Genomic DNA, 12,302 nt, shown 5'->3' with positions numbered 1-12,302 from the left:
AAAATAAAACTATTTCAATTACATATAAACACAAAATTAGTCAAATTTAGGAGGTTAGTTCTGTGAGAATTTTTTAACACGAGAAAAAATACATCAAGATTAAGATAGTTTTATGTGTGAATATATACATATGTACATATACTTATAAAAACAATTTCCATATTGGGGCACCTGGGTGGCTCAGTTGGTTAAGCATTTGCCTTCTGCTCAGGTCATGATCCCAGGGTCCTGGGATCCAGCCTGCTTCTCCCTCTCCTCTCCACTCCTGCTCTCTCTCGCTCTCTTTCTATCCCTCAAATAAATAAATCTTTAAAAAAAAAATTTTCCATATTTTCAAAACACTTATAAAGAGTGCTGCTACAGAAGCAAGTTAAGTGGATAAGGCATCCATCCACCTTTCATATTGGCTTCAATTATACAGATGGTGCTAAATCACCAAAGCCAGGAGGAGAAACCTGAATAAACACTAAGTGGATAAGGAAAAATAATGAAAGTAAGTTTTAGAATCTAAAAAGTGACAGTAACCCCATCCCACTGAGATCACATTTAAAAAACTGTATGAAGGGGCGCCTGGGTGGCTCAGTCATTAAGCATCTGCCTTTGGCTCAGGTCATGATCCCAGGGTCCTGGGACTCAGCCCCATATGGGGTTCCCAGCTCGGCAGGAAGCCTGCTTCTCCCTCTCCCACTCCCCTGTTTGTGTTCCCTCTCTCATGGTGTCTCTCTGTCAAATAAGAAAATAAAATCTTTAAAAAAAAAAACCTGTATGAAGAGTTTTCCATACCTCATTTTACTATGGCTTCCTAGAAAGACTAAGTAAGGGCAGAAGAGAATGGGGGGAAGGGATGATATTTTAAGATGCTAACAGTTTGGGGGTAGAACAAGGAATTGTTGGAGAATACAGGCTAAATTGAGAAGGGAGATAAATTTGGGGTAGATGAGATCATATAAAGTTTTTTAAGGCTCTACCAAACTCAGAAAATTATTAAGTCAGAGAAAAAAACCCACACATAACCAAGAGGCTCTGATAGAAGAGCCTCAAATATTAGGAAGGAGTTGGCTTTTTTCCTGTTTGCCCTACCTTTTAAAAAGCAATCCCAAACACTAAGGTCTAAAAAGTTAATTATTTCAAAGATCCTTGCCCAAAAATTTAAAAAAAAAAAAATTTACTGCATAATCAGGCACATGAATATTCCTCACATAACCTCACCAAACACAGATCTGGCTCAGCAGGCTACCTGAGGCCTGTTGCCAGAGAAATGGGGTTCATGATGAAGTACTTAGCAAGAAGTTATAGACAGCCTCTTCACTCCAGGATATTATAAGGAAATTGGAATGGAAAGCAGGAGAGAATGACAGAATCAGAAGACACAGTAGCTGTGGGTCTTTAAACACATCCATAATTTCCTCCCATTCTATGTAAATTTCATGACACTTACCCCAATCGCCTAAAGTCTTCTTTTTTGCCACCATAGTATAAAATATAGTCATTTACAAATTTTGTGTGCCTTTGATACTGAAATGCAAAAAATTAAGGATTTGATTTGCTCAGGAGTTGTTCTGTGTCTATGATATGAGTAAGTAAAGAAAAACAGTATAAGTCTACTTAGTTTTTTAAATATGCAAAACCTACTATACATGCTTACAAAGTTAAAAAAATATCTAAAAGGGGGCGCTTCGGTCGCTCAATTGGTTGAACATCCATCTGACTTTTTTTTATAATTTTTTATTGTTATGTTAATCACCATACATTACGTCATTAGTTTTTGATGTAGTGTTCCATGATTCATTGTTTGTGCATAACACCCAGTGCCCCACGCAGAATGTGCCCTCTTTAATACTATTCACCAGGCTAACACATCCCCCCACCCCCCCTCCCCTCTAGAACCCTCAGTTTGTTTTTCAGAGTCCATCGTCTCTCATGGTTCGTCTCCCCCTCTGACTTACTCCCCTTCATTCTTCCTCTCCTGCTATCTTCTTCTTTTTTCCCTTAATATATATTGCATTATTTGTTTCAGAAGTACAGATCTGTGATTCAACAGTCTTGCACAATTCACAGCGCTCACCATAGCACATACCCTCCCCAATGTCTATCACCCAGCCACCCCATCCCTCCCACACCCCACCACTCCAGCAACCCTCAGTTTGTTTCCTGAGATTAAGAATTCCTCATATCAGTGAGGTCATGATACATGTCTTTCTCTGATTGACTTATTTCACTCAGCATAACACCCTCCAGTTCCAACCATGTCGTTAAAAATGGCAAGATCTCATTCCTTTTGATGGCTGCATAATATTCCATGGTGTATATATACCACATCTTCTTTATCCATTCATCTGTCGATAGACATCTTGGCTCTTTCCACAGTTTGGCTATTGTGGACATCGCTGCTATGAACATTGGGGTGCACCTACCCCTTCGGATCCCTACATTTGTGTCTTTGGGGTAAATAACCAGTAGTACAATTGCTGGATTGTATGGTAGCTCTATTTACAACTGTTTGAGGAACCTCCATACTGTTTTCCAGAGTGGTTGCACCAGCTTGCATTCCCCCCAACAGTGTAGGAGGGTTCCCCTTTCTCTGCATCCCCGCCAACATCTGTCGCTTCCTGACTTGTTAATTTTAGTCATTCTGACTGGTGTGAGGTGGTATCTCATTGAGGTTTTGATTTGGATTTCCCTGATGCCGAGCGATGTTGAGCACTTTTTCATGTGTCTGCTGGCCATTTGGATGTCTTCTTTGGAAAAATGTCTGTTCATGTGTTCTGCCCATTTCTTGATTGGATTATTTGTTCTTTGGGTGTTGAGTTTGATAAGTTCTTTATAGATTTTGGATACTAGCCCTTTATCTGATATGTCATTTGCAAATATTTTCTCCCATTCTGTCGGTTGTCTTTTGGTTTTGTTTACTGTTTCTTTTGCTGTGCAAAAGCTTTTTATCTTCATGAAATCCCAATAGTTCATTTTTGCCCTTGCTTCCCTTGCCTTTGGCGATGTTTCTAGGAAGAAGTTGCTGCGGCTGAGGTTGAAGAGGTTGCTACCTGTGTTCTCCTTTAGGATTTTGATGGATTCCTGTCTTACATTTAGGTCTTTCAACCATTTGGAGTCTATTTTTGTGTGTGGTGTAAGGAAATGGTCCAGTTTCATTCTTCTGCATGTGGCTGTCCAATTTTCCCAACACCATTTGTTGAAGAGACTGTCTTTTTTCCATTGGACATTCTTTCCTGCTTTGTCAAAGATGAGTTGACCATAGAGTTGAGGGTTCATTTCTGGGCTCTCGATTCTGTTCCATTGATCTATGTGTCTGTTTTTGTGCCAGTACCATACTGTCTTGATGAGGACAGCTTTGTAATAGAGCTGGAAGTCCGGAATTGTGATGCCGCCAGCTTTGCTTTTCTTTTTCAATATTCCTCTGGCTATTCGGGGTCTTTTCTGGTTCCATACAAATTTTAGGATTATTTGTTCCATTTCTTTGAAAAAAGTGGATGGTATTTTGATGGGGATTGCATTGAATGTGTAGATTGCTCTAGGTAGCATTGACATCTTCACAATGTTTGTTCTTCCAATCCATGAGCATGGAACGTTTTTCCATTTCTTTGTGTCTTCTTCAATTTCTTTCATGAGTATTTTATAGTTTTCTGAGTACAGATCCTTTGCCTCTTTCGTTAAATTTATTCCTAGGTATCTTATGGTTTTGGGTGCAATTGTAAATGGGATCAACTCCTTGATTTGTCTCTCCTGTCTTGTTGTTGGTGTATAGGAACGCCACTGATTTCTGTGCATTGATTTTATATCCTGCTACTTTACTGAATTCCTGTATGAGTTCTAGCAGTTTTGGGGTGGAGTCTTTTGGGTTTTCCACATAAAGTATCATATCATCTGCGAAGAGTGAGAGTTTGATTTCCTCTTTGCCGATTTGGATGCCTTTGATTTCTTTTTGTTGTCTGATTGCTGTGGCTAGGACTTCTAATACTAGAACATCCATCTGACTCTTGATTTCAGCTCAGGTCACCATCTTAGGGTCCTGGGATCGAGCCCCACGTGGGGCTCCATGCCCAGTGGTGAGTCTGCTTGTCTCCCTCTCTCTCTGCCCCTCCCCACCACTCACGTGCTCTTTCTCGGAAATAAATAAATCTTTTAAAAAAATACATCTAAAAGGGTAAATATTAATTGTTAGGAGTCAATACTATAGAGCAGAGAGGCTTTCACTTTCTACTGAATACTGTTTCTGTTGTTTGGAACATTTTTCAAGCATATACTACTCTTGTGATAAAATATAGCTCTACCTGGGGAAAAAGAGACCTTCCTATTCTATTGCTGAAATACACACAGCCTCACACCAATATTCATTTTATTCATAATATGAAAAATAAATTATAGTTTCTAAAACTAAAGATAAGGAGTATAATTTAACTTTTATTACTATAACATATAATTTAGTTATTCCAGTAATGATAAAGCCTCTAAAATAGAAGATACAACTTTTATAATATTCAATCCTAACGTTAGGCTTTCAAAAACCTGTAAATATGACCTTCCAGCTTGGAACCATGGCCCAATTTGTCTGTAACCTTGCAGAGAAGGCCCCAGCGCTGGTGAACACTGCTGTGACTTACTCAAAGCCTCGACTGGCCACATTTTGGCACTATGCCAAGGTTGAGCTGGTTCCTCCAACCCCTGCTGAGATCCCTACAGCTATTCAGAGCTTGAAAAAAATAGTCAAGAGTGCTCAAACTGGTAGCTTCAAACAGCTCACAGTTAAGGAAGCTCTGCTGAATGGTTTGGTGGCCACCAAGGTGTAGATGTGGTTTTATGTCGGCAAGATCATAGGCAAGCGTGGAATCATTGGCTATAATGTTTGAAGACCAATCTTTAAGATCTGTTTATATGTGGCTTATTATTTAAGTGTTCTTGGACCATGTGTGATCAGACTGGTATTTGAATAAAAGAAGATAATGTATCAAAATCAATATTTTCTCTATCAGATGCTCCATGGATCACAGTTTCTCTTGATAATAAGATGGGCTGTCTTCCTTTAATACATTAATAAAGCTCTAAGGGCATGTCTTTCGCTTAGCCTAAAATTGGAAAGGATATATGTGAATATACCAACCTGGCAAATACATTTATGAGGATAACATTCTAATTTGAAGGTTTGAAATACATGATAAATTTATTTGATTTCCAGAATAGTCAGGGGAAAGGTCTTAGGAAAACTAGGACTTGCTACAGTAGGAAAAACAATAATACCACATGCCAGAGTGATATAGTTAAATCATGTCCGTAATATAAAGAATAAAATTTGGATGGTTTCTCTTTGCTAGAATCAGAGATAGACTTTGATAACACCTGCATTTACAAATGTTTGAGTACTTGGTGGTATTCTAAGAAAGTATCTTTATACCATCTTTAACACCAGGACAGAGCTACTAGAGTCACCGCCTCCTTTTTAAATATAATTTTGATGTGTGTTATATTATTAATCTATTCAGTTTATGATTTTTCGAGCCTATCTTTACAAAAATAAAATACCCTATGGATATTTAAATAGTTATAAATTTAGTATCCTCCATGGTTCGAAATAGTACATTATGTCCTGAAATAAATAGAAATGCTTGCTATCAAAAAAAAAACCTGTAAATATAATTAGATGTTCTTTTTTTATACTTTCTTTTAATATTTCAGAATTTAGTCATGTTTATTTTTAATGCAATATAACAAGATATATGAGCATTTTACTTTTTGTTTTAAAAAGCTCAACAGTATTCTCTCCAGAGCTGAACATGCGAATAACAGAACTGACCTCATCCATAATACTGTCTGACTACACCCTATTATATCAAAGGTAAATAATGACTTAATTCATCACAGTATGTTCTAACAGATTACTGAATCAGAATATAATACTTCTAAGACTGGCAACAAAGCAGCTAACCTTTCAGAAAAGAAAAAAGAGAAAAGCCAGATATCCAGAGATTTGGGTTCTTTCTAGTTCTTAGTCTATCTCTAACTGGTCATATGACCATGGCAAGTCACTTCAATCTTTTAGGTTAACAAACTTTTTCTGTCAATGGTCAATATGCAGACAATATGGTACCAGTCACAACAGCTCAGCTCTGTCATTTCAGCATGAAAGTAGGCACAGTTAACACCTCAATGAGTAAGCACGGATATGTGCCAATAAAGCTTTGTTTACAAAAGCAGGTGCTGAGTGGGACCTTGCTTCCAGGAAGATGGAGTAGACAAAGATGTACCTCTCCCTATTCTTCCCACTAAGAACAACTAAAAACCTTGGAACTTCTATCTAAAACAAATATAAGAAGATTCTGAAAGGTGAGGAGAAGAAGGCATAACAGCTACGGAGCTCAAGACCCATGGTATGACACGGTGGTAAGCTCCTCAGGTTTTCTTCTTGACTCATAAACTCAGACTTGAAAATGAAGCTGGCAAGCTGAAAATGCCAACAAGAACAGTCCCAACAAAGCCTGCTCTAACTGAATAACCAAGATAGAGGGCAGCCTAACAAGACAGGTAACTTTTAGACAGTACCCACTCTACTCCAGCCAAAAATTCTAGAAATAATTGTGGCCCCACCTCCACCCATGCCAGAAAAGGGAACCTACACTTTCACCCTCACCAGGCTGTAACTAGATACCCCAACACCCCCAAATAAGTGGTGTCATAGGAGGCACAATAGATGTTGAAATGCCAAAGGAACAAGGCAGATGAGATGCATGGGAAAGTTCAGCTATTGGGTTAGAAGATAAGAGGAATAAATTGGTGGTAAGAGAATTTCTATAACTTAAAGAAAAGGATTAGGAAATGATAACAAAGTGAAACAGATGTCAATAGGTAGGGGATGTATCTACTTGCCATTGTCTCCTTCTCTTAATCCTGACTATAGTAATAAATACCCAGAAACACTTCAGGTCTTGCTTGGCTTCTCTTCCATTCTCCAATATTCCCAACAGTAATATGGATGGCCAGTAGTAGCAGTTAGTGTAACGAGCCACAGTCTTACCAAAAAGTTGAGATGAGACGTAGCCATAATAGGGAAGTATGATATAGCCTGACGACAACCCCAAGCCATGCCTGAGAGATGAAGCCACAACAGGCCTGAGGACAGCCCAAAGACACATCTACTGCTAGATACAGGTTTTACAAAGAACGCCCAGAACCAGGTAGTAAGAGAGTAAGAGTTAAAATGAGACTAAAGATAAGAGCAGTATTAAAATGAGAAATGTTGAGAGCTTGGCAAAAACAGGTTGGAAAAACATCTGCAAGTTCATGGACTTTGTAAACCTACTTATAGACCATTAGTAATATGTTTTATTATTTCTGTCTCTCAGTCTTTCTTATGTGTTAATAAAAGAATTGTATTTAAAAGTATAAATGACAAGACTGCACATCAATAAACAGTTACCTTTAAAAATATAATATGGGTCTACCTGACTTCACATGATTTTATGAAATAAAAAAGTAAATTTTAAAATATTCTATTAGTTAGAAAAATCTAGAAATATAAAAAGGATACAGCATCCATGGCTATGAGGTGAAACCTTCTATTTCTTGCTTCTTCCCTGTAAAGACAAATTTTAAGCAAATTCAAATGTCTTTATTCTAATTAAGAGAATTAAATTCCCAAGTCCCTGAGTTTATAAAAACATCTTAAACCGAAAAAAAAATTTACAGAGGTACATACCTATCCAGCAATTCTGCTGCAACTTGTTTATGGGCCACTTTTCCATGTTTTTCTTTCTGAAATGGCTTTTTGAGCAATATATCATCTTCAATTGTCCTGGTTTGGGAAGAAGAAAAATTACTAAAGAGTTCATTTTTCTCAAAGGATGTTTCTTATTTCTTCATATTTTCGTAACTGGAACATGTTTTTTAAAAATTCAAGTGTTAAAAAAGACTCACTGATCTTTAATGAGACATTTTATGTCTCCTTAAATAGTTTAATTAATATCTTAACTTTATTTAATACTTATAAAATGGAGAAAATGAAACTAACAAATGAATGCGTTCTAGTGTCAGACCACCCAGGTTCTGAGATCCAAACTTGGGCTCTGTCATTCACTATCTTAACCTTAAGTGAGATTAACTTACCTAATCTCTCCGTTCCACACTTTTCCTGTTTGTAAAGCTATTGAAGGTTTTGGTAATCAATAATATAAAAAATAAGGGCTGACTATAAGTGATACAGACTATAGATGATCAGCCCTAGTTAGGAAGATAGATATAACCCTCGAGTAGAAACTATTCATCTAGATTTGCTCAAATTCTATTCTTATAAAGTAGTATTTTTGAATGAAAAATCTTGAAAATGTGAAGAACCAAACAATATAATTTATTATAATTATTTCTATTCTTTTGGTTATCCATGAAGACTAAGTACCCAATAAAAATGTTCAGTCCCATTTAGTATGCCTAATATATTGCTCTCTGTGTGAAATAATAAAGCAATTTTTATAAGTTTGGTTAATATGAATCAGTCAACCACTCCTAAGTTAACAGATAAAATCAGTTTCTAAGCACTAAAAGCTGAAAACAATGCCCCTTCACACAGCAACATCACCAAGATGTGACCTTCTTATAAGGCCCAGGCTTTATTTGCTGACAGTTCTTGTCGCTTCCAATTCAATAAAAACTTCCATGAGCTCCTTCCTTTGAGCACTTAGTCTGCTCATTCACAAAACCATAAAACTGCACTGTATCACAATCTTACCCTCCATGTTAACCTCATTTTGAAGCCACGTACTTGTAAAAGGACCACCAACCAAGCCCCTTCTCTTAGCTATGATGTTCGCAAGTCCTTAACAGCTGAATGAAAAATAGATGCATCAGAGAAATCCAAGAGTTTTAATTGATTTCTTTCTCCCCCCGCTTCCCTTTCCATAAATCCCTTCACAGCAAAAACATTATTTTTCACGTAACTATTCTCAAATTCTCGAGTCAATTCATTCTAGCTTAATAAACGAAAATTCATTCAATAGAGCATCATTGTCTTCATATGCAAACACAATCCGAAAACTTTCAATATTATTTATTTATACCTCATCGCAATCTAGAAAGGATCTGAAACACAAATCAATAAAAAATTACTTACCTTTTTTTCCTTTTGTTAGATTCTCCACCGTGTTCATCATCACTAAAATCAGAGTCATAGCCTCCATGACCATGCATCTGTAAAAGAATATAAAGTTGGTTACTTAGAACTTAAGTTGCTCATAGTTCAGGAAACAGAATAGTTCAAAAATAAATTATCTTTAAAAGCCATAATAATTGTAAAGGATCATGGTGGGTATATCACTGTTCATGGCTATCCAGCCACCTAAAACTTTCATTCACTTTGAAATAACAGACTTACCCTTCAGAAAATGAATCAACACTTTCCACCTTAATTACTAGGGGGATACCCTTTGACCTTCTCACTAAAAACAAGATCTAGAAGCTGCCGTGTGACTGCACACAAGGTTCAGTGATGCTTCACTTTTGACTCAGATTACTAGCAGTTGCTGTGTATTTATCATCAACTTTGTTCCAGACGGTATGGTAGGTCCTTAACAAACACCGCTTCTAATTCTGCAAGTTAGGAACTATTATTTCCATTTTACAGATGAAGAAATCAAGGACAAACAAAGTTAAGTAAATCAATTATAGAGCAAATAGGCAGCTAAACTAACTACTTGATTCTTAAGCTCATGATTTCAACTACTCCAAATTGCCTCTGGAATATGCTAACATTATTATATTCCATTAGACTTACTGTATTTCTGAACAGTACACTATCAGTTCAATAAAACTTTCCTATCTTTAACATATGTTGAGATTTCCTTTTTCTTTCTGTCTTTTTTTAAGATTTTATTTATTTATTTGAGAGAGAGAGAGAGAGACGGCAAAAGAGGGAACATAAGCAGGGGGAGTGGGAGAGGGAGAAGCAGGCTTCCCGCTGAGCAGAGAACCTGATGTGGGGCTTAATCCCAGGACCCTGCGATCATGATCTGAGCCAAAGGCAGACACTTAAAACGACTGAGCCACCCAGGTGCCCTGAGATTTCCTTTTTCTTTTAAACCTTCTTTCTTCAAGGTAAACAATCTTGCCCTTTGACCTAGTTAACTTTATCTTGTTCCAATTCATTTTTTTAACTGAAATTCTTAGAAATACTGAAAGATCTCAGTTGTCACTCAGTTGTGTTGGAAGCCTCTGGTTACAGCATTATACTGAATTTGGGACACACATTAATGGGGAATCAATGGATGATCTGACTTTTGAGGTCATACTCAATTCATATGGCTACAAGGAACTAGTCCTGGTCAAATGACATATCAAAATTTTTAAACTAGATTTACTATTACAAGTGCAGCAGGAAAAAGAAGAAATAACTCCCTAAACTTTGTTGCATTGGACCTAAGACAAGGTACATTTCTAGTTCTGGCTACCCTGAATAAATAAAGTCTGTGATCTTTTTCAAACTTAAGTGTGTGGGTGTACACCTCTCTTCCCTGTCCCACAGAATTCTAGAGAGGAAGGTCCCAGCCTAGGTTGGAGGTAAAGGTTAGAAGGCTACAGTTCCAACTCTATCCTCCCTTACCTCTGTCATCACCTGCAGATCTCACACCCTTTATCATGTCAACTCCTTGCTCCAGCTGTCTTATGACATCTGTTCAAATCATACCAGCTTCTCACCCTTTATGTCATTTTCTTTACATTCTGATGGGGGTCAACCACTGTGTGGAGCTTAGAGATATATTCTGGCATCAGCCTACCAGAGTGCCAGTCCTGGCTCTGAAATTTTCATGTCTGTCGTTGTGCACTTTCCTTAACTTCTCTGAGCCTGTTTCCCCTTCTATAAAATGAGGCTGTAAGAGTACCAGTCTCATAGGACTGGATGTTAAATGAGTTACAGCATATAAAGAGTTTTAGAATGGAGTCCAGTATGGTAAAATCCTGTAAATGTTGACTATTATTAACGTCATCTTGTTCCCACAAACCGCGACACCACCTCCTATCCTTGCTCCCCCTCGCCCTTTCTCTGGCGTCTTCATCCATCCCATACCCATCTCAAATCAGTGGTTGCACTAAAAAGCTCTCACTCACTTCGAGCTACGAATCAACAGACAAGGGCCGACAGAAATTCGAGAAGAGAGACGCCGGGTGTCTCTAGAACCTACCAAACAACAACAACAACAAAAAGGTAATCAACTAGTAGCATATGAAGAACAAGTTTGGAAGTCGTTCTCCCCAACCCCAAATACACTCAAGGCCCTTATGACACACCCCTTTCCTCCTCCCTGCTCTGCCAAGTACGCCCGCAGAGTCCTTTCCCTTTTTCCCGTTGGCTGCAGCGACGACCCACGGCCTGAGCAAGCCGCTGTAGGGCCCGTCCCGTTCCCGCCGGCAGCTCAGCCTCGTCACGGCGACAACCGCCGCCGCCCGCTCCCCGCCTCTTCCTACGGGTCCCGACTGGGCCTCGCTTCCGGTCCGGCGCAGCCGCGTGTCACATTTAAATGACACCGTCCTCAGGCGTAGCGACCTTGTGCTACAGCCAGAACAGCCCCGGAAAACAAAGGCAGCGGAAAACAGGGCCGGGAGGGGAGGCAGAGGCTTCTTGCTTTCTCAAGTCGCAGCCCTCAATTTTTTCCTTCCGCTCGGAGCCCGTCATCTAATGTCGTGTGGCACTGCTCACACTACGCCCACGCCCATCGTTTGAAAATGTTTTGTTTTAGAAAAAGCCCTGCCTAAATATCACCTGCCGTCCTCTTTCTAGTAACCTTAGTAACGCCTCCTCGGAGCATCCTCGTTGAGCGTCTGTCTGTGATCTGCCTCTCCTCCCCCCTCCATAAAACAGCTCTCATAATTAGAACAAAAATAACTTTCCATCGTTTCACCACCCACACAATAGATGCCATTCCAAATGCAGTGCTGGTGGCAGAGGAGCTCATGGAATATGGGAGGAAAGGAAGAACAGGGAATAGGGGAGATTTAACAGGGTCGCAGCTTCCCTGCAGACAACAACCTGGCACATGTGAAAAGGAATCCAAAAGATTTCCTTTTTAAAAAAAGAAGAAAAAGAAAAAAAAAACGTAAGCAGGAAATTTTAAATTATTTGAGCTCCACCAGGTTCTCCCTGTGTTTTACCTCTTCTATGTTATGATGCCCCAAACTGCTTTGCGGACTAGTTACTGGGTTCAGGTGTTGTCTGCCTTCATCTGATGCTATCCATCCTTGCTGCCTCCTTAGTACCCAGCACAGTTCCTTGGAAATCAAAAGCGCTAATTAAGTATTTGGTGAATTGAACT

The 12,302-nt window shown here is 38.7% G+C and overlaps 1 protein-coding gene and 1 pseudogene across 6 annotated transcripts in view; one reads left to right on the top strand and one right to left on the bottom strand.

Annotated features, from left to right (window-relative positions):
- The window catches only part of LOC112830761 (protein FRA10AC1), a 55,141-nt gene that overhangs the window by 30,690 nt on the left and 12,149 nt on the right, over positions 1–12,302 (bottom strand). For 3 of the 6 annotated variants that reach the window (XR_012381709.1, XM_073904431.1, XM_073904433.1), the window contains exons 1-6: positions 11,281–11,466; positions 11,101–11,170; positions 9,110–9,186; positions 7,703–7,798; positions 7,535–7,580; positions 6,874–7,016 (exon numbers count right to left, since the gene is read on the bottom strand). Coding sequence is in view for 5 of the 6 variants with exons in the window: in XM_073904431.1 (XP_073760532.1) it covers positions 6,874–7,016; positions 7,535–7,580; positions 7,703–7,798; positions 9,110–9,186 (362 nt within the window). In the remaining variant the exon portion in view is untranslated. Of the gene's footprint in view, positions 1–1,438; positions 1,516–6,873; positions 7,017–7,534; positions 7,581–7,702; positions 7,799–9,109; positions 9,187–11,100; positions 11,171–11,280; positions 11,467–12,302 lie in introns of those variants that run through there. The other 3 variants (XM_025880844.2, XM_025880850.2, XM_073904432.1) reach the window with 3 other exon arrangements.
- On the top strand, positions 4,265–5,425 carry LOC112830762 (ATP synthase F(0) complex subunit g, mitochondrial pseudogene; annotated as a pseudogene).

Source organism: Callorhinus ursinus, unplaced genomic scaffold (genome assembly GCF_003265705.2).
Source record: "Callorhinus ursinus isolate GAN/ISIS: 27379988/994484 unplaced genomic scaffold, GSC_fseal_2.0 scaffold20, whole genome shotgun sequence".
NCBI classification, from domain to species: domain Eukaryota; kingdom Metazoa; phylum Chordata; class Mammalia; order Carnivora; family Otariidae; genus Callorhinus; species Callorhinus ursinus.
The sequence above is the reverse complement of the archived record's forward strand: the minus strand, read 5'-3'. Positions and strand labels throughout refer to the sequence as shown.